At 43.2% G+C, this 27,212-nt stretch overlaps 1 protein-coding gene across 2 annotated transcripts; it reads left to right on the top strand.

Moving 5' to 3' along the window:
• The first annotated feature begins 2,711 nt into the window (after positions 1-2,711).
• HMGCS1 (3-hydroxy-3-methylglutaryl-CoA synthase 1) lies at positions 2,712-22,912 on the top strand. 2 transcript variants are annotated; one of them, XM_075839619.1, is made up of 10 exons: positions 2,712-2,846; positions 11,404-11,861; positions 12,434-12,559; positions 15,059-15,223; positions 15,307-15,475; positions 16,505-16,675; positions 16,783-16,889; positions 19,341-19,466; positions 19,649-19,812; positions 20,754-22,912. In XM_075839619.1, the coding sequence occupies exons 2-10, from the start codon at positions 11,414-11,416 to the stop codon at positions 20,832-20,834; spliced, it is 1,557 nt and encodes a 518-aa protein (XP_075695734.1). In that variant the 5' UTR covers positions 2,712-2,846; positions 11,404-11,413; the 3' UTR covers positions 20,835-22,912. The 2 variants fall into 2 exon arrangements, with proteins under 2 accessions (XP_075695734.1, XP_075695742.1); XM_075839627.1 differs by lacking the exon at positions 2,712-2,846 and adding an exon at positions 8,599-8,720.
• Positions 22,913-27,212: the final 4,300 nt, after the last annotated feature.

Raw genomic sequence — 27,212 nt, 5'->3', positions numbered from 1 at the left:
CCCACCGTAGCATTCTAGGCTGCACAGCTACTGTTTGCAGGGATGACAGGCTTACCATGATATACTAGAATGGGGCTAATAGGGTTACTATAGATGGCATGGCCTGTTTTCTGGGGCAGGGATAAAATAAAAATTCTGCAATGTACAAAATGTGCCTCATCTAATGTCCCATACTTGCCAAAACTTGACAATCTTGAGAATGGGACTGCAAAAGGGGGGGGGGGGCGTTTATGCTAGAGTGGGCATCCCCATACGTTTTGTACAGTTTCCGAGCAGAACAGTGCAGGCGTTAAAGAGGACCAGTCACTAAGTCATATAAGTTGAAATGATTAACTGACCTGAATAGCGCTGTCTCTCCGATTCCTGTGCTATTTGTTTTTTTTCCTGGACTCCCTGCCCCCTGTTCCAGAGAAATGCTAATTTTCTGTAGTTAGATAATGGGGTGGAAATAGCTTCCCTGTCTCTGATGCTGACGGTAATCAGCATGAGGATAGTTCACGCCCTGTTGGCTAACCACAGCAAATTAGCATATAGGAAGCCAACACATAAGTGGGCCATGTCTCTGGAACGGGGAAGGGGGGTCTACAAAAAAAAACCAAACAGAGCTGGAAATGGGGAGACAGAGCTATTCAGGTCAGATAACCAGTTCAACTTATATGACCTAGTGACAGGTCCTCTTTAAATGTCCCAATTCTGGGGATTTAAAAGTTTGTAAGTAGGAAAGTCCTCTATAACCACGGGTGAACGTACCAAAGAGGGAGCCCATGCGGCTGCTATGGACACTTGTAGAAATGCACTTTGCTATTAGACACGGAGAACATGTGAAGGATTTCCATCCCAAGAGGAATTAGCACAAAGGATCATGGAAAAGCCATGGAGGGGGAAACAAACACTAGATGCTTCTGTCATGTGTGGCAAAACCCAGCAACTTAATCAGTGGCACATTTTGATCTATGCGATGTACCGCTATTGAGAATGGCATAGATAATGTGATGTAAAATATGGAAGCTGTGCGTTTTTTAGGCGCCGTTAGGATCGCTAGGATATGCAATCACTTACTGACCATGGGTGGTCCGACTGGCGGGATCTTCACCAATCCTTTGAATGAAAGGGCTGGAGCTTCTTCATAGTGTTTCCCTGCACGGCAATGCTTCTAGGGAACAGCCACACAGCCCCATTCACTTGAATAGAGCCATGTTGCCAGTCCCTGCAGAGCGGGTGGCCAAAAAAATTTGCGTTACGAGAGAAAAGCTTAAAAAAGGTCACTTTGTTCTCCGGATCTGTGGTTGTGCCAGGGGTCGTACTCTCATCGATCATCGTATGGTGATATGCCATGTCATACTACGATGAAATACTACCATGTATTATAAGGTAGGCTAGATATTGAAGTACAGACATTAAAAAAATGGCTAAATGTTTGCTGAGGCCGGGCCCCCGACAATTCACTAAAATCACTCTCACGTGGCGTATTTGCCATGTATTTCCACACCGTAAAAATACGCCGTGGAAAACGTTACAATGTATGCCTATGGGAAAAATAGTCCGCAATGCAGGAACTAGAAGTTGTGGAATATTTTTCTCGTAGGCCTACATTTCCACAGCGTAAAACTACAAGGCGTATACACCCCGTGTGACTGCACCCTAAGGCTATGTTCAGACGGGGTATTTTGCCGAGTTTTTTGACGCGGAAACCGCGTCGCAAAACTCGGCAAAAACGGCCCGAGAACGCCTCCCATTGATTTCAATGGGAGGCGTCGGCGTCTTTTTCCCGCGAGCAGTAAAACTGCCTCGCGGGAAAAAGAAGCGACATGCCCTATCTTCGGGCGCTTCCGCCTCTGACCTCCCATTGACTTCAATGGGAGGCAGGAGAAAGCGTATATCTCGCTGTTTTATGCCCGCGGCGCTCAATGGCCGCGGGCGAAAAACGGCACGATAATCGCCGCGAAAATCGGCGTGCAGGGAGAGGAATATCTGCCTCAAAGTTCCAAACGGAATTTTGAGGCAGATATTCCTCCCCCAAAATACTCCGTGTGAACATAGCCTAATGGTGCGGAGCCCTACAAGCAGGACCCTAAGATACCGTATATGCCCCGTGTGACTGCACCCTAATGGTGTGGAGACCTACAAGCAGGACCCTAAGATACCGTATACGCCCCGTGTGACTGCACCCTAATGGTGTGGAGACCTACAAGCAGGACCCTAAGATACCAGATCAATGTCTGTCAAAATGTTATCTAATAGTCCTAACCACCAAGCACAGACAACTGAGCAGGCAGAGAGCAGCAACTGTCACTGCACATTGTGGGGGGCTCGGAAGCACATGAATTCCATCTGCAATGTTGCTGTATGATTATTACAGGTGTTATATAGCGCATTCGCATGCATTACAGTCCACGTCTGATACAACTGACCCCCCCCCCCCCCCCCCCCTGCTCCGTTGCCTGGTAACCTCCTCACTCATACACTCTGTGGGCTGTAGCCCTTGCATATACCTCGCCAGTAGTGGGTCGCGCATTTTAATTGGTTGAGTCTTCTACTTATCTCCTTTCCATTGGCTGTCGCTCTCTGGCCATACAACGTCACTTTCTCACACCATTCCATAGTGGAGTGCTGGCGGGCCGCTGCGATTGGTAGGTGTGAGTCGCGGGGGGCGTGTCTTTGAATTCGCGCGGTGCCGGTGCGCTTTCTTATTGGCTGGGAGGCGCTGTCAGTCAGGCGGATACCTTGTGGTGGCGCGGCAGGGCAGTGCTGAGGATGGTGTGGTTATAAGCACTATACTGCAGCTGTCGTGTACAGTGGTAAACCGTTGAGCCAGGTACCAACACCGAGCAGATCCACATCACCAGGTGAGCGGGCATCACATACATTGTATGCATCACATGAATGTTGTTCCTGCTCTACAACTAGTGCAGAAGTCTCGCAGTTCTCTGCCAGCTGCCTTATTGCTGCATGAGCCAGGCTTTCCTGCTGCTGTGGAACTACAAGGCTCAGCATGTAGGGATGGTTTCTTATGGTGGTTTGCGTTCTTGTATGGTTTATAGCAGATTGTATAGTATGTGGATCTCCAGCTGTCAAAGAACAAAAAGTCCCAGCATACCTTACCAGCTGGCTGTGCAGATTACTGGCGGCTTAGGACGTTTGGAGAAAGAACTATAAGTCTCAGAATTCCCTGCCAGATTTATCATTTCTTAGGCCAGATGAGCAGTCTATGGCTTTCCAGTTGTGTGGGACTAGAAGTGTGTGTGTGTGTGTGTGTGTGTGTATATATATATATATATATATATATATATATATATATATATATATATATATATATATATGTGTGTGTGTATATTGTCTGCTAAACAGCTACTTGTGACTTTAATGCCAATGAACTTTATTGCACCCCTGCCAACTTTTGTAATAGAAATGACTGGTGACTTCCATTGCCCTCTATAGGGGTAAGTGTTGCTTCCATGTCGCAGTCTAATTGGGTGGCACCCATTGGGAATTCCTGCTTTCCTATGAGAAGTAGGGTTTCAGAATGTGTGGCATATATGTGTCTAAAACCTGTGTATTTCCAGCTCTTACCCTTAAAGTGGCATCTTTTATATGCCAGTATGCTTCTTGGTACTTTGAGTGCCATGCTGAAACCTGTAGTGCTACAAAAAGCAGTGCAAACCCTATGGAGAGGTGTAAGATGCTTGCTCTATATCGGTGGTGAGTCTTGTGTGACATTGACAACGAACTGGCAGAGGTGACTGCACTGCGGCTCTCGTGTTGCACAAGCTTATTACCTGGGGGTGGCGTGCCAATAACCTGGGGGTGGCGTGCCAATAACCTGGGGGTGGCGTGCCAATAACCTGGGGGTACCGGCCATTACATGTGGCCGGATATATACATTCTCATCCCTTTCCTCGCAGAATGTACGAGATACTTGTATGAATCCTCATCCTCCCCCACCATGCACGGGTTACCAGGTAGTAACTATTCCAGTAACATCCAGTTTATAACGTATTCGGTCCTTTTATAGTTCCTCCTGGATATAAAAAAAGACTCTGAGCTACAAATCGATACAGAATAGTCATCAGTGGAGTAACATGAGCTTCTCCTTCTCATTTGCTACAGGATTGTACATGACGTATAAGAATTCCTCTACGCTGTGGAGATTCACGTCGTTTCATGCGGTTACGCCCCACAGCCCCCACCCCTCATATCCCACCGTCCCCATATTACACCAACCCACAGCTGCCTCTTACAGTAAAGTACAATATTGCTTGTAGTCTATGGACATTGGGCTGCTCGTATGGGAGATGTCTTTGTTGCGGTACATTTGTCTTCAATAAGATACTAATGTGTGCATTTTGTGTTTACTGTATATCAGAAGCGATGTCCTCTATAGATATCCATAGGGTTATGGCATACGATCGCTTATCTATAGGCTTCTTTTGTTATTTGAATTCTACTTGTTATATGTTCCATTCAGTGTTTCATTTTTGCCCATAAATCTAAGCTAAAGAACTTCTTTTTTATGCATCTGTTTTTTCCCCCCCATAGGAGATTGAGGGTGTATTCACACCTGCAGTATTTTTTATTTTTTATTTTTTTTTAGCGAGTGGATTCAAATAATGTAAGTGGCATCTGTCATTTATATTTTCCCTTCCTTTTATGATCCACACGTGGTTTTGGCTTAGGGCCTGTTCACATCAGCATTGCCCTTCCGTTGAGGGGTTCCGTCTGAGGTTTCTGTCGGGTTAACCTCTCAACAGAAAGTCGACTGCGCTATTGATTCTGTCATAACAACGGAACACTGTCACAATGGTGACAAACGGAAACATTTAGCTACGTTTCCGTCACCATTGAGATCAATGGTGGTTCAAACGGAAGCTGAGGTTTCCGTTTGCCTTTCTGTTGAGGGGTTAACCCGACGGAGACCTCCGACAGAACCCCTCAACGGAAAGACAACTCTAATGTGAACACAGGCTTAGGCTTCGTTCACATCTGCCTCAGGGCTTCGTTCCAGCGTTCCGTCTGAGCTTTCCATCAATACGGAGCCCTGACTGACACCATAGGTTTCCATTTCTCTCACTGTTGATTTGAATGGTGACCGTTTCAGTGCCAATGGATTCCGTTTGTGTCAGTCAGGGCTCCGTTCCGACGAAAAGCTCCGATGTAACGTTGGAACATAGCCCATGTTCACACTATCATTACCTTCCGTTTAGCGCTCTTCCGTCAGAGAAAGAGATGATCGATAGCTTGAACGGAAAGCATTGCTTCCGTTAGAATGCAACTGAAATCAATGGTAGTTCAGTTTGCTAGGTTTCAGGTTTTTTTTTACAGTTGCAAAAGTGCAGTATGCAGCAATTTAATGGTAATTCAAACGGAAGCGATGCTTTCGATAATGTTTTCCTCTGATGGAAGAGACCTAAACGGAACGTGACCGTAGTGTGAACTTAGACTTAAACTGAATAAAAAAAACCTGCACGTGTGAATAAACCCTTATAGATTCCTCTCAATTTAGGTGCCCTTATACCTTGTATACAATTGCACCCACTAGTTGTCTCCCCAAATTCAGATGGGGGGCCAGAATAGAAGAGCTGCTGAATGTCAGAGCGGGTTCAGTGAAGGGGGAGAGACTCCTTATTTTAGTAACCTGGTCCTTCTGTGGCTGTTTAGTGAATGCAAATGTACCCATTCAAGACGTCGTGATGTAAAAGGGGTCAGGTGGTTCCGATTTCAGTTTCTTAATTTAGTTGTTATAAATAAATTCCCATTATTTCAGTTGGATGAACTTTGTTTTGTTTCCATTGGATATAATACACTTTAGGGCACATGTTTACCAGTTGGGAGCTTGTCCCTACACCGCCTCATTCTGTCAGCCGATTGGACAATGTCAGACTGTAGCAACCCCCCAAATGGTAACACCCACTTGTCAATTTATTAATACATTTCTAGGAGGAATAACAGAGGATTGGCACAATGTAGAGTTCTAGGAAAAGATGTTCAAGAATTGTTATTTCATGGGGAATATAATTCTTCACTAAAACAGACACGTCAGGAGAGGTGACTGGTCTACTTTAAAGAGTAACTGTCATGTCATAGTGTCAAAAGTTTATGAGGTTGACAAACAGCCGAGCACAGTGGCTGGACCTCCACCTATCCAGTGTATAGGTTAACAATGCTGGAGGCTGGCATACTCCTTTAGTACGACTGCTTTATGATAGTTTTCCGCCTCTTTGATCGGTGGGGATATGGCGTCCACTGCACTGCTCATTCCATCTCTCATACATCTGTTCTAGTTTTGAAAAACAACACTTGTGTTAGGTCATTCATAAATGTTGTGCGGTGACTGCAACTAACAAGCCGCCTTCCCGCCACATTCCCGCCACACGCCATTTATCTTCTACTTAACGAATAACCAAACCAAGTGTATGGAAGGCAAATTAGGCAATGCAAAGCTGTAACATTTCTGCATGGGGGGAAAAAAAGGTTTGAGGGTGCTGTTCACTGCTTCAACTGTCCATGTGACAAGGACCTGCAACCGCAACTGGAGGAGAGCCCAGCCAGTCAGCAGCTTCCTGCCAATCATCAGTGCCCAGCACTTATAGGCATCTTGCCAGGGTCTCCTGACATTGGCACTTAGGCCCCATTCACACGAACGTGTTTTTGCGTCCGCAATTCCCCCGAAAATCCACGGGAGAATTGCGGACCCATTCATTTCTATGGGCCCATACACACTATCCGTGTTTTCACGGGTGTCCGCAAAATCTGTGCCGCATAAACTCAGGACATGTCTTATTACGGCTCGCAAATTCGATGCGGACATGCCCATAGAAGTCAATGGGCCCGTGGAAAATGCGGATACACCTCCGTGTGTCAACCGCAGTTTGCGGATTTGCGGAAGTGTTGCTAGGCGACGACCGGGAATGAGTTCTGTCGTCGTGAAGGCTGGAGAGAGCAGCAGAGAGCAGCAGAGAGCAGCAGGGCTTCTATGATCAGCGTTGAGAAGTTAATCATCCTGGTCCAGCACAAGCCCTGTCTATGGGATAAGCGCCTGGAAGAGTATTCTGACAGGAATATAAAAGATCTTGCCTGGCAGGAGGTCTGCGGTGAACTGTATCTGGCAGAAGGCAACGAAAGCGCAAAAGAAACGCATGGGTAAGTTTCACACCTTGATGCTGTTTGTTATTTTTTACTTCTGTCATGTCATAGTAACATGTCTGACGTTTTGATTGGTGGGAGTTGGATCACTGAGACACCCACCAATCGCTGAAACGAAGCTGCAGAAGTGCACGTGAGATTGCTTAGTTTGTGCGATTAGTGGGGGTCTCATGGTTCGGACCACCACCAATCAAAACATGACATGTCACTATTAGGGCACGGCCAGACGTGGTGGAATTGCTGTTGAATTCAATGCAAAAACTGACAACTGTGGCAAGTCCGCTGTCTTTTCTGCAACGTCTGAATTACCTGTCAAATATGCAAATGTTGGTGCAGATTTGTTGCGTAAATGCCCCAAATCTGCACCAACATTTGCAGTGGAAAAACTCTACCACGTATGGTCGTGCCCTTACATTTCAGAAGTTCGAGTAACGTTACACTTTTGACATGTTGTTCCTAGGCTTTTTTTTTTTTTTTTTATCATTTTGCGGATTACATACGGATGAACTGCGGAGGACATTTCACGGAACACGGTCCTGGAATTTGCGGACCAGAAAAACACTACGGTCGTGTGCATGAGGCCTTAGTCTGCCGAACCAGGGAAGAAGGGAATCGGCAGCTGCCAGACTCCACTAGCAGCAGCTTATCTCATGCCAACGTACCCAATCCCTCTCTCAGCCAACATCTGCTGTCGGGGGTATAGACGGGAAACCCCATACACATTAGATTGGCGGCCGATCCCGCTGAAATCTGCGGGTTGATCTATGGGCCTGTTAGAGACTGCGCTTCCTGTTTTAGCACAGGGTGCACGTTGTCCGCCACTGATTGGTATTATTGAGGACTTTTTCGTAGATGCCCTAAATTAAAGGGGGCTTTCATAGGGGCAAATACCATTTAAAATTACATAATCGGTAGAAGTGCAGGATTTGTAGCTTTCCTCTACTAGTTGTATACATTGCCGTGCTTGGCATGACATGTAAAAGTGGAAGGATTTCTAGTTAGGTGATCACTTATAATCGTCAAACCATACTACCAGGAGAGTAGTACACTATTCCCACCAGTAGGGGCTCACTAGACATTTATACAGCTCCTGTTGGAGCAATCTAAATAAATATGTAGCTAGCTCCACCTAGTGGCGGCTGCAGCATTTTGCTAAGGATTTGCCTGCTCTGCAAGGTCTGTTTTTTTTTTTTCACTTGGACATACACTTTGATTGTACTCCACGACGGACTAGTAACTGAACTGGTCTACAAGTTTCTTCTCTCTGCTCTTCCAACTTTTACAGGTTCGCATGCGCAGTAATCTTGCCACACACACTGTGGCGATGGACCGTAGATGCTAGCATAAACCGGGATTACCTACCGCGATTTCAGTATGTGGGAGCTTTCTTGCCCTGATTAAATATGGCGTCACGAAGCCCCGTCATTGACAGTGCCGCAGTGAGAGGCAGCGCGCATGCGCAGTGACGGGCGGCGCCGGCTATGTCAGTGCAGGCGGCTTGTGATGAGACCTTAGAGCGTGTGACCTCTCTGCGAAGTGACTGCTGGGGACACCGGCGAGCTGGCCGCTCATCATCCGCGGTAAGGGGGTGACCGCTAATCCTGGACCAGACTGCAGCCTCCTGTGATGCGGCTGAGTATCGCCTCTTGTGGAACTAGAAGTCTCAGCAATCATATACTAAACTTCTAGCAATTAGCACATTGGAATAGTCCTTTGCAGCCTGTTGCTTTACATCTGTTGTAAGACTACAACTCTAAGCAGGCAAGGCATGCTGGGAGTTGTAGTCCCACTACAGGCAGAGAGCATGTCACACTTATTATAGTAAGGGGACCTGTAGATGACAGCAATGACATTTTTATGCTATGAGAAGAGCAAGATGGCAGCCAGGGTCGCGTTTTACCCTCCCTGCTGTGTTTCTTTGAATGCTTATCCCTGTAGTAATCTTAGAATTGGCAACTATAACGTAGTCTAGGATATGTAAGCAAGATGTGACATGCCGGCCGCTATAATGTGTCAGTCCTTGCAGAATCCCGGTTGTGAAGTGATTTAAAGACCAAATCTCGAAGATGTGGTGGGCATTACCCTCCGGCAGGGATCGTCGTTCCCAGTCATGCCTTGGCTCGGTAGTGGGGATGTAGCGCTCTTTCCATTCAGGGGTTTGGGAAAGCTGGGTGACCTCTTAGTGAGTTGTAACGTTGATCGTATTCCCAGGAACCATTTTTAACCACGACTTGTATTTGCTCTTTTTTTGTTTGTTTTTGCTCTTTAGTAACGGATCTCGTCACGTGATCACCTTTATACAGATTAGGAATCACAGGCGACGCTGGTGGTTATTGCGTAATGTTTATCTTTTGTTTGAAGACGTATTATACATCTTCAAACATTCTGCTGGTTTTATCTGTTTAGTCCGTCCACTGTTAATCCTCCAGGACCCTGTACTGTGCCCCTTGCCCCCGTGCTGGGTTTGGCAGGTCTGTGACCGTTCTGAGTACGCACACGACACGGTCGCTGCATATTTGTAGGGAGACCCTGGAGTGTAACCCCTTCCTTTATACATTGCGTCTCTGTGATCCGTAACCAGTTTTCCCTGTTGCGCTGCAGCCCGGACTATGAATGGTGGGGGGGATACAGTATATATCACCCTGTTGTTTTAATGTGAGGCGCCATCTTTCAGGTGCTTTACGTAACATTGCTTAGATAACAATTCCATAATTTAGCAGTAATCACTTCTTTTAAAAGGGCCCCTCCCATCTGTCTCCTACCTCTGCTAACCTCCTGAATGGAAATTTAGTTGCTGTCCACATCACATCACATCAAAGCCTTCCATCAGACGTATATGTTGGGAGTATTGCTTGATGTATACCTCTGAGGGAAGACTCTAACATATGCCACTGTATAGGCAAACCGTGGAATACGTCGCCCATAGGCTCTCATGTTGGAATTTAAAAAAAATAATAATTCTTGCTTGATGCATCTTCATAGAAAAGCGTAGTTGACTACAATTTTCTACATCGCAACTAAGAAGGTATACCAGCCTGACCGAGGCCCAAACCACTCTTTAAAAAAAATGATGTCATAGTGACATGTCAGAAGTTTTGATCACGGAGACCGCCACCGATCTCTAAAATGATGTGGCAGAAGCGCTCAGGTGAGCAATGTGCCGCTTCATTTCCCCGAGTGCTTCTGTCGCTTCCTCTTAGCGATCGATGGGGTCTTAGTGCTCGGATCCCCACCAATCAAAATTTCTCAAGTGTCCAGTTTTTTTTTAACCTCTGCCGGGTGAATGGAGACCTATGGATAAGTTTGGCAAATTTTATCCCAAGCGGTTTCCCCATGCAGGTATAGACTACACAGTAGGCTGTAGCCATGGAGACAACTTGTTGTTTTAGATGCATTGGTGCAATTTAGAAAAAAAACAAAAACTTTTAGGGTATGTTCACACAGTTTTTTTGACGAGGAAACCGCTCTGCAAAACCGGCCGAAAATGCCTCCCATTGATTTCAATGGGAGGCGGTTTTCTCCCGCGAGCGATAAAATCGGCTCGCGGGAGAAAGAAGGGACATGCCCTAGCTTCGCGTGATTACGCCTCTGACCTCCCATTGACATCAATGGGAGGCGGAGAGAGCGTATTTCGCGGCGCTCAATGGCCGTGGGCGAAAAACTCTGTGAAAATTGGCGTGCAGGCAGAGGAAAATCTGCCTCAAACTTCCAAACTGAATTTTGAGGCAGATTTTCCGCCGGCAAAAAACTCTGTGTGAACCCGGCCTTAAGCTGGAGAGTGTTTCCCTTCTCCAATGAAATTCATATCAACTGATCACCTGGAGAAAAAGGTGCGGTCCGCAGAATAGACATCAATTAGTCAGGATCGCACCGATGGAACTGTTCCTATATAAACACTCCCGCTGCTGTTATGCCGGGAAATGGTTATTTCTGCCGCTGGGTAATGTTTTTGCCGTGTGACCTCATTACCATTACAGCACTGACCTGAAGTAACCTTTAAGAGGTTCTCTGTTTTGGCGTGCCTAAAGGTTGTGTTCAGACTTTGCAGCTTATCTTCTTCAGCCACACTTTTATGATCAGGTTTTATTATTCTGGGAATGTTTTTTATTTTTTTTATTTTTTTCAGTTTACTTGATTTTGTTGTAGAATTTAGTTGTAATGGAAGTTACGTATTACATTAGGAGGTTATTGTTTTATATTTTACTTGTATCCTCAGAAAACTGAAATGTGTTGTATTTCTTCATCTCCCCTCTCTGCGTCTAGATCGACCATCATGCCTGGATCTCTTCCTGCCTCCGCTGAAGCTTCCTGGCCTAAAGACGTGGGAATTGTCTCTCTGGAGATCTATTTCCCAGCTCAGTATGTCGACCAGGAAGAGCTGGAAACGTTTGATGGGGTCGGGGCCGGGAAATACACCATTGGCTTGGGCCAGTCTAAGATGGGCTTCTGCTCGGACAGAGAAGACATCAACTCTCTGTGCCTGACGGTCGTCCAGAAGCTGATGGAGAGGAACAACCTGTCATACGATTGTATTGGAAGATTAGAAGTGGGGACAGAAACCATCATTGACAAGTCGAAATCTGTGAAGACTGTTCTGATGCAGCTGTTTGAGGACTCTGGAAATACGGATGTTGAAGGCATCGACACAACGAATGCATGTTATGGAGGCACCGCTGCTCTTTTTAATGCTGTCAACTGGGTGGAGTCAAGCTCGTGGGATGGTAAGTGATCCCAAATATTCCGGCATGCCCTGACAGCCGCAGGAATGGGGTACATGGTGGAAGACCTCTCTAGCATGACCTTTAAAAACTATACACCCTTTTTAGGGTAAACATCCTTGTATTGCCGAGATATCTCAGAAGAAAGTATTAGTGGAGATAATCTGCTAGGACACCCACATCATTATAATGTCGGGGCGGCATCTTTCTGTGCATTGCTGCGCCCCTTCGACTTATCAGGACAACACCTTTCCATATGTGGATATCATAGAGGGGAGTCACCCACTTGGTACCCCTCTCTATATGAGCGAATGCAGAGAGACGCTCAGGAAACGGCCCTAGTATTAGACAACGCCCACTCATATGGGTGATTATATAAGATGCGGACGCATTATCTGACAAATTACCCGCAGCAGCTTATGGATGGGTATTCGAGAAGCTGAACCTGGGAAGGTGAAATGGTAAATGGCATGAAGCCATTGTTGGATGCCAGGAACATTATCTGCCTGTCACAGGGGTGTTGCTCAATCTAATAGTATTTTACTGTGTACCATAACATGGATTCTCTCACACAGGACGCTATGCTTTGGTGGTCGCTGGAGACATTGCTGTGTACGCCACAGGAAGTGCCAGGCCAACAGGAGGGGCAGGAGCCATTGCCATGCTCGTGGGGCCAAACTCTACTCTCGTATTAGAAAGAGGTTAGTCTATTTGAGTACACATTACCTGGGCACAGGTCACTGCCAACATTCGTGGTAAAGTGTCAATGCAGAGATCAATGGCAGAATAAAGAGAATCGTTTTTCGGAATTGTCATTATTTACTTAGGAATACTTCTAAATATCATTGACTAACCCCATCTCGACCGCCCACGGTCTTTTTACTGGAAGCGGTGGAGGATTGGAATCTACAGCGACGTCTTCAGTGAGTGCTCGTTCTCTAAGCTGGGGTGTTAATGATAACTCCTGTATTTAGAGAAGCCTGCTGAATACAGCTGGGATCAGAGGAAACTCCGACCCCCAACTCTTAAATCCTTTGAGCGCCACGGTCCATGACTGTGGCATGATCAAAGGGGACTCCCCTCTTCGATCACGTCACACTTCTTCTTCTATATTCACACCACAAAAATAAATTGTACAGTAATTTATTTGTACCCCCAAACTGAACAGGAAAACAATACAATTTCTCCTGCATAAAATATGGCCTCTTCAATAATAAAAATAAAACGTTATGGTTGCTGAAAGGCAGAGAGGTAAAAACAAAAACTTTAGCAGGTCATTAAGGACTTTTGAAGCCTGGTCATTAGGTGTTAAAAGGAGTTTCCAGTCCCTAAAAATTGATGGCCTAACCTCAGAATAGGCTATCAATATCTGATCGGTCGGGGTCAGACTCCCGGGATCCCCCGCCGATCAGCTGTTTTAAAGGGGTTGCAGCGCTCGTACGAGCTTCCCCTTCATTCCTTACCTGGTCATACTGTGAATGGTCAACACGCTTGTATTGGATGTTCACCGTATTACAGCCTTCCCTTTTTCACTTCAATGGGAGAAGGCTGTAATGTGAACCAACGCTACAAGTGTGTCGGAAATTCACAGTTCGAGCAGGTAAGGAATGAAGGGGAAGCTTGTACCAGCACTGCGGCCCCTTCAAAACAGCTGATTGGCGGGGGTTCCCGGGATTCGGACCCCGACCACTCAGATATTGATGGCCTATTCTGAGAGTAGGTCATCAATTTCTAGGGACTGGACAACCCCTGTGACTCATCTTCTAGTTTGTAATGCGCTGCTGCCCTCTAGTGTCTTGACAGTGTTCTACACAACAAATGATTTTGCATACTATATTTTTTATTTTTTTTTAGGGACTCTGTCACACACGTTTAATAAAAAGATATAAAAGTTGCACATGCTATTGCCATATAACTCTAAGATTAAGTTAAAATAAGTAAAAATGCTAGATTTGCTTGTCATGTTCGCGTCTAATGTATAAAAGGGGAAAATAATATTTAGACAATTCGGTGAACTAATCCGATGTGAACCGCCTTTTTAATCCTGTGTTTCCTTAAAGAAGCACTCCGGCACCGGTTTTTATTTTTTTTTCTCCATCTATCATACTAACTCACCAGCAATGTTCTAGCAGTGTCATTTGTTTCTTCCCAGCTCAGTTGCAGCTAAACATTTTGAACCCTTTCATTATGAGCAGCTGTGTCATGTGATCTCAGTGTGACCACCAAAATAGACAGGAGACAGGACAGGACAGGAGGTCACTGTCCCCTATTTGGCTGACTTCCTGTGGACATGTACATCATCACCAATCAAATCCCTCCTGGCAGCTCTGAAAACCCTAACCCAGCTCCACCCTTTTTTGTTCCTGTGTATGTCCCGTCGTCGTGCCCCCCCCCCCCCCCCCATGCATATAGGGCAGAAATTGTCTCTTCAGTAGTACTATCTAAGGGCGCAGGAGTGCAGTGATATAATAGGTGCAGGAGTCTATACAATGATCAGCTGCAGCTTTATAAACTCCCCTGACTCACACTGACTGTCTATACTGTCTGTGTGTGCAGAGTCCAGGGTATTTCTAGGAGATGCTGCTCCTCTCTGCCTCCTGTCGTTAAACTGATGTAGAGAAACCTATCACAAGCTGTGGTCAGGGGAGACAAGCTGAAGCTACATCACATAGTAATACACTAAGACTGCATTGTGAGTACAGAAGTTCTATGCCACTTCTCTATCAGTTGTAGCACTTAAATCGAACTCTGAGCAAGTGCAGAGTGATGAGACTCCGCCCCCTCTGCAAAGCCAGAAGCATCATGGGAAATGTAGGCTGCATTAGGGGAATGATATCTGAGGGAATAAGGAACCAAGGTGGCAGACAACCCATAAATGGCACATCAACTAAAACAGGAGTATATAGGATCATCTACATTATTCTTTAATAGCCTATGCTGCACTATATAGGCAAACAAAATAATTGCTGCAGTGCTTCTTTACCTTCTCTCTAAATCCCAACATATCCTGAAATGTATGGTGTGAGATATTAAAAAAAAATATATATATATTATTATTTTTTTTTTTTTATTATTTTTTTACTGGATGGCGTGAGATTGTATTCAATTGGCATCATGACAATTTTTTGGACTTGACGCAGTTCAAGAAAAGTTCTGTGTGTACATCTGTACACTCACCAGTGTCTCTCTTGATGTTGTAGGTGTGCGTGGGACACACATGCAGCATGCCTACGACTTCTACAAGCCTGACATGGTGTCGGAATACCCAGTTGTTGATGGGAAATTGTCCATCCAGTGCTATCTCAGTGCATTGGATCGTTGCTATTCCACTTACCGCAAGAAAATCCAAGCACAGTGGCAGACAGGTGGGTTGTTTTCTATCTGCCTAGGATAGTTTCATGGATTTGTCTTTTGCATAAATGGTGACATTATTTCTTTGTTTATTCAGATGGAAACGATGAACCATTCACTCTGGATGACTTTAGCTTCATGATTTTTCACTCTCCCTACTGCAAACTTGTGCAGAAATCCCTCGCTCGCCTGTTACTGAACGACTTTATCAGTGATTCTAGTCCAAACACGGAGAGTGGTGTCTATACTGGTCTGGACTCATTCCGGTAAGATTCTTTTGTATGAATAAAAAAATATGTAATAATAAAAACCCCATTGAAATCAATGGGAGACGGAAATAAATGTGTTTTTTAAAAAAAAAACGCTTGCAATTATTAAATTTTTCTGTTGAAGAGATAGGTGCAAAAAAACGCGTGTCGTGCAAAACCACTTAAAAAAAAAACGGAGCTGATTTTTTTCCAGGCAGAATTTTCTGCCTGCAAAAAAACTGTGTGAACATCCCCTAATAATTCAAACTATGGCAGCATTTAGGATCCACATTATGGCCACCACAAGTGCATGCCCCCAAGTTCTATTAAACTAACCATTTTGATAAATAAAATCCCATTAAAACCGTATTGAATAATGAACCCAACTTTATTAAATTGGCTGGAATGAAACTGGGAAATGACTCGCTATGCAGTTACTAAGCTTCTCTTCAAAGGTAACACGTTGCGTCTTATTAAAGCAGCTGTCATCAGACTATATAAAAGGGCAGCATATATAGTTTTCTATTTTTTGGCAAATGGGAGAGCAGAACTGTGTTCATACTATGCTTAGTACTGACTACTGATATGTCTACTTTAGCAAATCCTTGTATTCCCTATGAAATAATTCTTAAACTTTTTTTTTCTGCTTTGTGCCGTTCCTCTGTTATTCTTCCTAGAAATTTATGAATGAATTGATAACTGGGTATTACCATTCCCCTTGTCAAAGGGGTTGTCCTTACAGTCTGTCAGCCCTAATTGGATATTGTCAGTTTATGTGGGGACACACCCCCCCAAGTGGTAACACCCAGTTGTGGATTTAGTCGTATGTTTCTAGGGGAACCGCACAATGCAGAGTTCTAAGAAAAGATGCTCCAGAATTGTTGTTTTATGGGGAATGTAATTATTTACTAAAACAGACTAGTCAGGAAACGTGACCGGTCCTCTTTAAATAGTGCTGCATAGTCTCATGACCGATCCACCTGAACCATTTCTAGCTTTATATCAGGTTACAGTCCTATAAAACTTGTTTGCTTCTTCTCATTTTAGGGATGTAAAATTGGAGGATACCTATTTTGATAGAGATGTAGAAAAAGCCTTTCTGAAGTCTAGTGCGGAGATGTTTGATCAGAAGACAAAAGCGTCTTTGTTGGTGTCTCGGGAGAATGGCAACATGTACACACCGTCGGTATATGGCTGCCTTGCCTCTGTGCTAGCTCAGTGAGTACGATCTGTGTTCTCTTGCTGCATCCGTATACTACGGGGATGGAAAGATCATAATTATTTACGTCCGCTAATTATTATTATGTTTTTTTTAAACCAATCAGGTATTCCCCGCAGCAGTTATCAGGGCAGAGGATTGGAGTGTTTTCCTATGGATCTGGTTTTGCCGCTACTTTGTACTCTATTAGAGTTTCCCAAGATGCCACACCTGGTAAGAATGGAATCGGTTGTGTATAGGCGCTATCGTCCAGGACGTCTATAATATGCAAAAATGGAACCGTTGTAATATCTTTGTGTGAACGGTATCATAAGCTTAACCGCGCTGCCTTTTTCACGTCTTAATAGAAAGTGCCACCTCTGCATTATGACCTGAACAAAGGCCCACTGGTGCCCCCACAGAAAGCTGTTCCAGGGCTTCCTCTCTATCGCCCTGCTCGCTCCCCACTTCAAGTATGGACACACCGGCGGGGTGGGTGTAACCGGTCAGCTCATTTGACCCCCTTGGATTTTGCGGTCAATAGCGGCATCTAAAAAGTTTGACGTGGGGGGGCTTCCAGTCTATCTACATTCTGCAATGCATACGTGGGGTATTGATGCATTCCAAAGACAGCAGAGTGGGGGGGGGCCTGACAAAGGGTTAGCTTTACACAGACCGGCAATAATACTTTGGAATACAATGTTTTCCAAAGTATTATGTAAGCGATCAAAGGATCACATCTTCTAGTAACCTAGTGGGACAAAAACAAAACTGTTCAATCATATTTAATAAAATATAAAAAAAACACCCCCCCCCCCCCCCCAAAAAAAAGTATGGCGGAACTACAATTAATTTTTTTTCCCCCTACTTTTCCGAAATTATCTTTATTATAAAAATGAAACCATAAATAATATACACCCCAAAATTGTGCCCACGGTTTTTTGTTTTTTCTCTCATAACACATGCTTTTATTTAGCAAAAGTAGTTAAAGGAAACCTTTCAGCAGTTTTCAGGGGAGGGGGACTGTATTGTAAGGATACCTGTTGTCTTGGTCAGGCAAGCTGTATCACTGAGACAGGTATCGTTACAATGCACTCCCCTATATCGCATTGTCGGCAGCTTTGAGGCCTCAAAACAGTGTCTTTTGAGCAACTTACAGATTACTGTAGTTTAGGGGGGGTTTTCTGAGGTAACCGTCTCTGAAAAGGAGACTTTCAGCAAAAAACCCCCAAAAAAACCACTTCCTATACATTGTAAATTGTCGACTTAGCCACTGGATCGCTTCTGAAGGATCCGTCCTACATTCCGGTCCCCCGTTTTCCGCTCTCGAAGATGTCCATTGCCGTCTCAGACTTCGTCTGAGACACGCCCCCACCCCCTCCACTGCCAACTGAAGGACCAGCACTGAGGACGTCGGTGCTGCTGGTCACGGCACTGACACACGGGCCAACGTCCTCAGCGCTGGTCCTTCAGATGGCAGTGGAGGGGGTGGGGACGTGTCTCAGGCTTGCAAAGCAGCTCTAAGTAGCAAATTCTGAAACGCTGGCGGCCATGTTGGAGATCTGAAAACGCGGGACCGGAACTTAGGATGGATCCTTCAGGAGCGGGGCAGCAGGTAAGTCGACTGTTTCCAATGTACAGTAAGTTGTCTTTTTCTTGTATTTTTGGCTGAATTTTTCTCTGAAAACCCCCTAAACTACAGTAATCCGTAACTAGCTTAAAAGACGCTGATTCTGAATCTTTTTATTTTTATCTTTCTTCTCAGTTGCGTTCCCTCGCTGTTATGCTCTGCGTGCCGATGCATAGAGAGTAATAAAAACGACAACTCTTCCCACAAAAAAGAGGCTCCTATACAGATTTGTCGATGGGGGGAGTTAGTGCTTTTGAAATGCATTGATGAAAAATATTGTTTGGTCCTGAAGGGGTTAAACGGGTTGTCGCTCCTTTAAATATGATAATATTATTAGATGATATGAAACCTCATTTTACAATTGGAATCCTTTAAAAAAAAAAAGAAAAGAAATGCTCCTGTGTCTAGATACAATCGGATCTGGGCGGAGGGACTGAACATGTACCGTACGTGTATGAGACACATGCGATGGACGTTCTGAGAAGAAATCAAAATAACAGGGGGCGCCAGAACATCAATAGTTATAGAAAGTAGCTTTTGTTTTTGAAATGATACCAATTGAAAAACTGCTGGTTTTTTTTTGCGTAACCTATTAGAGAAATGTAATATTTAATCGAGGGACACCACCTTTTTAAAGGAGTTGTCTGGATTAGTCTATTAGGGAATGTCTCTCGCTCTGGAGGACCTGGCACGCCTATGCATTACATAGACAGCCCACTGATATAAATGGAAACTGGGTAATGCGTCATTTTTTTCTGAGGTGGCGCTGCAGGGGCATTGAACACTGGCTGCTTATCGGTGGGACACCCAGCTATCGCCTTATTGTCAAAGGACCCGTCTAACGAAATGGAATTGTCTAAATCGGGGAAATCCTTATGTTTTGAGAACATTTCAGAAGGAATAGTTTTTTATTTGTAAGCTTAGGTTTTTCATACGAGCATACAATAAATATATGGTCCACCCGTAAAGGCATATTATGTGTGAGAATTATTCAGTATTGCGATACTACCTGGATTGTAGCTGATGCTCTCAATGTATCACGCTGTCTTCAATAGGCTCCTCTCTGGACAAGCTGACATCTAGTCTGTCTGACTTGAAAGCAAGATTGGACTCCAGGAAAAATGTCCCTCCCAGTGTGTTCGAAAAAAACATGAAGTTGAGGGAAGACACCCACCATTTAGGTATGAGCTACTATTTAAGAACTAAAAATTATGGCATTAAAATTTTTTTTTATTCATATATCCCTGTAAAAAAGACTCTATATAACTTAGACCAAATAAAGCCGCTTTATATATGACTAGTTTAGTTTGACTTGGGTGACCATATATTGCTCCTCTCTGAACTTGCCATCCTTCTTCTGCAGCCAGTTACATACCTCAGGGCTCAGTGGATGACCTGTTTGCTGGCACGTGGTACCTGACGCGGGTTGATGAGAAGCACCGGAGGTACTATGCACGTACCTCAGTACTGAATGACGGCCCTCTGGAGGCGGCACTGGAATCTGTCCACTCCACAAACGCTAGTGAGGTAATTAAACCATATTTATAGCCGCTATACTGGGTAGCTTGTACCAACTTGGACAGCTACTCTATTCATGGTCCTTCATCCTGTTGACACCACAAAGCAGCGATCTACAGACCCACGCTTGGTTTGGAAATTTAAGTCTATATTGTGGATAGTGGTTGAACAGAAGTGGCAGCATTTTAACCTATTACCTGTATTGCCAATGTGAAGCCTTAGGCCAGGTTCACACAGAGTTTTTTGCAGGCGGAAAATCTATTTTGAGGCAGATTTTCCTCTGCCTGCACACCGATTTTCGTGGCGTTTTTCGCCCGCGGCCATTGAATGCCACGGGCATGAAACAGCGAAATACACTTTCTCTGCCTCCTATTGATGTCAATGGGAGGTCAGAGGCGTAAACGCCCGAAGATAGGGTATGTCCCTTCTTTTTCCCGTGAGCTGTTTTTTTTCGCTCGCAGGAAAAAAACGCCTCCGCCTCCCATTGAAATCAATGGGAGGCATTTTCGGTTGTTTTTTGGCGCGTTTTGGCCCCCTAATTCGGTAAACTACTTGTGACACAAGGCAACTTTACAACTGGCATTACATTTGGTTCCCTTGCTCTAATCTTTTATTTCCTTTTGCTGTGTTTCGTATACTTTTTATAGTCCTTGGTCTCCTGTAGTAGACAGAGCAGTGGGCGAGAGCTCTTGCTGCAGCCAGTTGTCTTACAGCCAGAGACAGGTCTGATCTTAGGTGTATGAGGAGGGGGTGAAATTGTTACTTTATATATTTTATTTTTTTATTGCGTTCTAGGATAGGATGAATGAAGGGGAGCATATTAGGGGAGGAATTGCTTGTTCTTGTTGTATATTCTACATTTTAGTGTACCTTTTTAATATTCATTCTCACATGTTGCTGTAGTACTATGTTCTAGTTGTAAACGTGTTTTATTTACCATTATATAACAGCACTTCCCAAGCCCCGCTAAGAAGGTGCCAAGAATTCCTACAGAAACAGAGGCCATTTCTGTTGCTAACGGAGCGCACTGACCTGACTCTTCCTGGACCAACACATTTCACGTTTGTCGATGGAGATACAATATCGACCTCCCCGCAACCTGCATCTTTATTATTTTTTAATAGAATCGCTACAAAATATAAAGTGGTTACAGAACTATACATCTACGATAGTGTAAATAGTAAAGGGCTTCTAGCTCCTGGTAACGGCCGTCTACAGAATATTTTCTATCTTTTTAAAAAAAAATATATAAAGGGCATTTGCTATATTGGTTCAGTGTTTTCGTTTGGTACGCTGCGTATCTAGTTCTCATCTAACAGGGACTGTCCCTGTCTGTTTTAGGGCACGGCCAGACGTGGCAGAGTTTTTCCGCTGCAAATGTTGGTGCAGATTTGGGGCAATTGCGCAACGAATCTGCACCAACATTTGCATATTTGACAGGTAATTCAGACGTTGCAGAAAAGACGGCGGACTTGCCACAGATTTCAGTTTTTGCATTGCAAAGTCTGAAATACGCAGTGAAATTCCGCTTCTTCTCCGCCACAGACAGTTCATGCCTCGGAGGGAAAATTCTGCACCGCAGCCTATGGTCCGCAGCGGAGTTTTCCGCAACGTTTGAACTAACTTGCCTCAAAATGTATTGAAACAAATGTAAAAAACGGCCGCTGAGGAATTCCATGTCTGGCCGTGCCCTTAATTGGGAACCATTGTGTTTTGGACAGTGAAACTGTCATTTTAAAAACCCTATATCTTTTTCATTTCCCACCCAAGAGGTGGCCATACGAATGCCTCTATTAGATCATTGTGCGTTACTTTACAGAAAGACGAGGCTCTGTTGTGGGTGAGCAGTGTCCATTTATCGCTAGAATACACAATTTATCATTTTTGCAAGTCGTCCAGAAACCATGTAGCTCGTACAGTATTTATTTCTTCCCCAGTTTTATATGTACAGAATTGTTTAATGTCACCAGGAGACTGCGTTGAACATCACATTGGTGCTAAACTTCTTGGGTTACATGCCTACGAAACTGTAAAAAATGTAGAAATTGTATGTAAATTGAGGTTTGTGTTTCTTTTTGTCTTTTAAATGGATCTGTCACTTACACATAGTGGAGGCAGCCATTATCTATGTCGGATTCGCACACATAACGTTCATAGATCCGAAAGGAAGAAGTACATTTACTTTATACTTCCACTTTCCTTGCGAACTCTTGGCGGTTTGATCTGCAGCCTGTTAGCTCCCCTTAAAGCTAGTGTTTCCTAATTAGTTTGTAAGCAAAGCTACCTCCCCTATGTGAACAGATGAGCTTTGAAAAATAAATATCACTTAAAGGCTATGTTTACCTTCATGACCAAGTTTAGTGTTGCAATGCATCTAAAATTAAAAAAAACTTTGCAAAAACTTGTTTCAAAAAATGTTTCCTATCCTCTTGTGTCTATCGCTCCTATGCAGATCTTTGCGTCTCCTTAACAGACTACACGTTAGATCCTGCAATTGTACTGTTTTTCCACCTGTCCCCTATTTTTTGCTAACCTACCAAATTAATATTAGCAAGAAGTAGAGGACAGATGGGCGGTAATATGGCTGCAAGATCAGTCTACAGAGTTGGTGTGTAGTCTGTTACCATGGAGAACGTAGGTCCGAAAAGGAGCTGTAGGAACAAAATGGTAGGCCGTTATTCATCAATACCGTTTTCAGAACGGCTTCATTATAGTAAGAAAATTAATATTTTTTTTTGGTTTAGTGGGGGGCATAGACTTTAAGGGGGCGTAATTGAGATTGCTGTATTATCAGATTACAGAGTAGTCTGATTCTGCTTCATTTGTGATGTTTTTAATTTAAAATTCACATTGTATTCTGGTTTTGTAATTTTCTCATGATTTGTATAATATTTTCTGTGTACAGTCTGATTGTTTTTGGTTTTTTCTCCAAGCAATTCACTTATGAAATGTACAGTAAAAGAATGTAAAAAAAGATTTAGTGCTGATATGTAAAATTGTTTGAAAATATGGACAAAATGGTTCTAATAGAATCCCTTCTGAAGGGATCGGTAAAAGGCAAACTCGCAAGTTATGTAAACTTTACAAATAAAGTTTTCACATACAAAGATTTTGTATGCTTGTGTGTTTAATTTGACGTTCAGCTACTACTTTTGTACTTTCTTACCCGTTTTTTTTATTTTTTTATTATTTAAAGGGGTTGTCCATTGATGTTCATAGAGAACTTTTTTTTTTTTATATATAAAACCAGGTACTATGGTATTTAAAACCACTTTTTAATTGTTTTTTATTAAAAATATCAATCATGCATTTGGATGTGATTGATTACCGGACGATCCTGCGTGTCCGAGACAACACAGTACCTGCTGTCACCGAAGCAGTCAGTGCCGCTGACCTGTTGGATTCGGGTTTGAGCACAAGACACGGCCATCTCAAAAAGTAAAACGTTTTGTTTTGTTTTTTAAATAAAAAACAATGAAAAAGTTGTTTTACATACCATAATACAATGTTTTCCTATAATAATAATTAAAAAAAGCGTGCAATGGTTTTTATGGCCGCAGCTATCCAATAGATCGGACACTGTATATCTACAGCTCCAGATCTATTACTAGTCATGTCAAAAGGGCGCGTGGCCACTGCATGGAGCTGTTCAACATACGATACATGGTTATAGAGGGGTGGCCGTGTACATGTTGAGCCAGAGATGCTAGAAACAGCCAGGGGGAGTAATGGCAATTATAAAGGGGACAGAATTGTAATAAAATAACTTTATAATATTTTTTTTTTATCTCCTGTGACATGAGCAGAATTAATCCTAGACAAACTCTTTGAGGGAAAAACGGACACAATTTCAGATGTTGACCAGTTTTCTAGGGCCAAAAGACCCCAATTGTGATCTATAAAACCATGGGGGGGGGGGGGGGGGTCCAGGTGTTGCAGCTGCTCAAATGTGGCCATGTTATGGTGTGTGAAAACTAAAAATAGTGATTTCCAAGTGTAAGAACGACTACAGGAATATATTTTCAAAAATGTTTGTGGCCAATGATTATCAACCCAGGCCAAAAGTGTATCCTATGCCTTCGGAGGGTAGGAGGTTAACCAACTTAGATGCCACTCTTCTTGGGGGGGGTGGAATGGAAAAAAAAAATAGCCACGAATTATCCTATTTTCCTCTATGAAGAAACTGAAGATATAACGGAAAACTGTGAACCATTTAGCCCAAAAACTTTTTCTTTATAGCAGATTTGGACCTTTTGCGTTTTCAGTATCCTTTACATTTTGAGATCCCGGTGCACGGGGAATCCCTTTTTAATACAAAATCCAACTCTGATAATCCAGCACTTGTTTCCAACATAGAACTACATGATCTGCAATTTCCCAAGAACTGAATCAGAAGACTGAGGGGAGAGAAGAATGAACAAAATGTGTCATATGTTGTGATAGTATTAAATTCTGGGCTTGCCTGACTTTCCCTACCTTTTATAAGTACTATGAATCTAATAATCCAGAACATGGTCTCATTAAAGGGTTGGTCCCATCAGGACAACCCCCTCTTCACCTGCCCTATTAGGTTATATAAACGTCATAGGGGCTGTCCTTTACAAGGAGTGGAAAGCTGCTTATAAGCGGGGGCGGATCTCTCCTGTATTACATGGGTGGTTATTCATCTTACTGGCCGCTATGTAACGCCAGGTTTCCCTGCAGGGAAAATGTATAGCTTGCCAAAGCTTCCCCCAGCAATATCACCTGAACCATGGTGGATTCGGAAGCTGGACCTGCAGCAATGGCTTCATTTGTAGAAGGGTTTGTCATGGCGATACAACCCCTTTATTGCTGAATTTTACAGTAGCTTGTAATGTCAACTTTATTCTGCATGATTTCCATCTTGGCAGAGATACTCCTGAAGTCCCGCTAGGAACCACAAATTTAGACGTATTCTGCCAGTTCCAGGCTGACCAATCGTTGTCTAGATTTCTTTACCAAAGTCAGTCCCATTGTAAGTCTGTGTATACCTAGTTAATTGACCTGGTGAAAATACATAATGACAGCAACCAAATGATAGTAAAATAGTAATTTATAGAACACATTTAACATCAGAGACCAAAATAACGCTAAAAGGCGTTCAATACAACCTGCGCTGAATTACAATGGGTGTCATTAATGTAGTCATTCTGCATGCACTACAAAAAAAACACCGAAAATGCAAAATAATACAATCTTTAAATATTCAATCGAACATGGTACAACAATTTACAGGTAGAGAAAACACAAAATGAAGTTAAAGTGCACATGCCGATAAACCAGTGAACGATACACTATAGAGCCATATGGAATATTGGTGCAAAATCCACATACGAGGATGCATACTGCACAAAGGATTCTCAAGCAATTTGACGGATCTAGCGCCAGTGATGGCGACTACACAGGAAACGGCATATCTTCCCTTTTACTATCGTTCTTGCTACAGTAGGTACATCTTTCTAGCACAGTATAGTAGTAGTTGCCTATTTCCTATAATGGTGGCAGGTTGGCGAGGGGGCCCATACTACCAAATAAAGTCAGTCCACATGACCGAATATTCTCCACTACACATTGGACATATTAATATTTCCTATCATTTTATATTCAGGCTAGGGCTACACGGACACTTTTGCAATGGTTGCTCAACATCCATGTTAACCTAGGAGGTAAAATGTGTGACAAACGCAAGAATTTCGACATGGTCGAAGATTCTTTCAAACACACTTCTTTCCTCATAGAGAAAGGTTGAGGTAGCACAACCAAAGGGTGCCATGGAGCCTTGGCCTCAAAACAATTATAGAAGATTTAAAAAAATATATATATATTTTTAGAAACGTTTCCAACTCTAGCCCATAGACTATGTCTGAACTTGCAGATCAGTCCCTTTTACCTGAATGAGGCTGAGCTGCAATACCAGGCACAGCCAATGGACAACAGTGGCGCTGTTTCTGCAAAAGAAACAAACTGGCTTTTTATTTCTCCCAAACGTTCCTTGGGGCCACTTTTAAGTGTCATGTCCCTTTTAAATGCATAGTGCTTTTCACATTTAGTTAAAAGCACAAAGTATAAAGCAAATAAAGGGCAACGCTTATGGTATTTTCACACACTTAACCAAAAACGTCTGAAAATTCAGAGCGGTTTCCAAGGGAAAACAGCTCCTGATTTTCAAACGTTCTTTAAGCCACTTGCGATTTTCGCTGCGTTTTTTTACGGCCGTTTTTGGGGCTGTTTTCTATAGTCAATAAAAAACGGTTCCAAGAAGTGACCTGCACTTCTTTTTCGCAGCCGTTTTTTTACACAGCCGTTTTTCAAAACTGCTGCGTAAAAATACGGCCAATCGGCACAGAACGCCATATTTCCCATTGCAATCAATGGGCAGATGTTCGGAGGCGTTCTGCTTCTGATTTTCCGGGCGTTTGCGGCCTGAAAAACGGACGAAAATAGGCCGTGTGAACATACCCTTATACAGCTACATGTGCAAAGCATGACTCCAGTAGCATAAGGCAAATTGTAGTTTCATTTCATTCATGCAACTTTTTTTTTTTTTAACTTTTCTCTTTTGAAGTTAATGGACAGTTCATAGGATTGCCTGGATTTCCAATGACTTCTAAGGAGTTAGAATGTCAGGTTGTGTCAAAGTTGCAGGCGGGTGAACCTTTTGTCATTTACCCAGTCGTGTCTGCACATTTAGTTCCATATACAATTTATACAAGTTCCTTTCTATGGGCCTCCCCGTCACTCAGCAGAAGTCTGTGTCCAGACCGTCAGTATAAATAAGTTCTGCCTTCATCTTTTATGCTTGGAAAACTAAAGGGTGATAATGAAATGTAATACGTTACTGCTGCACCCTCATAAGAGCACCAAAGCAATATTTTGCTTTATGGCAAGCTGTAAAATAATTATTTAGGTGTATGAGTCCTTTCTGATGTCGTTTACACACAGTATTAGTTAACACCAAATATTCCACTACCCAAAATATACTCAGGAGGACTATTTCTATCAAAAATAGTAATTTCCAAAAATGTATCCTGACAAATATCAAACCAAAAAGCCACTTAATAAAAAGTTTAGTATGAAATACTATTAGTATCTATGTGTATAGGGGTTAACCAAAAATATTAGGGATTTTTTTTTATATTTAAACTGTTAATTCTGTTACGTAATAAACATTTTCAACAACAGAAATTAAGTAACATTTGTCAAAATGAACCGGTATCAAATATTCATGCATCTAGATAGAATTGTTTTGGAAAATAAAGCCAAATTTCTTAAAACGTAACTCCACTGCAGAAGCTATATCCACATAGTTTAGTATTAGGGTATGTTCACACGAGGGCGTCCGTAACGGCTGAAATTACGGGGATGTTTCAGCCTGAAAACATCCCCGT

This window comes from Rhinoderma darwinii, chromosome 1 (assembly GCF_050947455.1).
Source record: "Rhinoderma darwinii isolate aRhiDar2 chromosome 1, aRhiDar2.hap1, whole genome shotgun sequence".
Classification (NCBI taxonomy): domain Eukaryota; kingdom Metazoa; phylum Chordata; class Amphibia; order Anura; family Rhinodermatidae; genus Rhinoderma; species Rhinoderma darwinii.
Note: the sequence above shows the minus strand (reverse complement) of the source record. Positions and strands in the feature narration are given on the sequence as shown.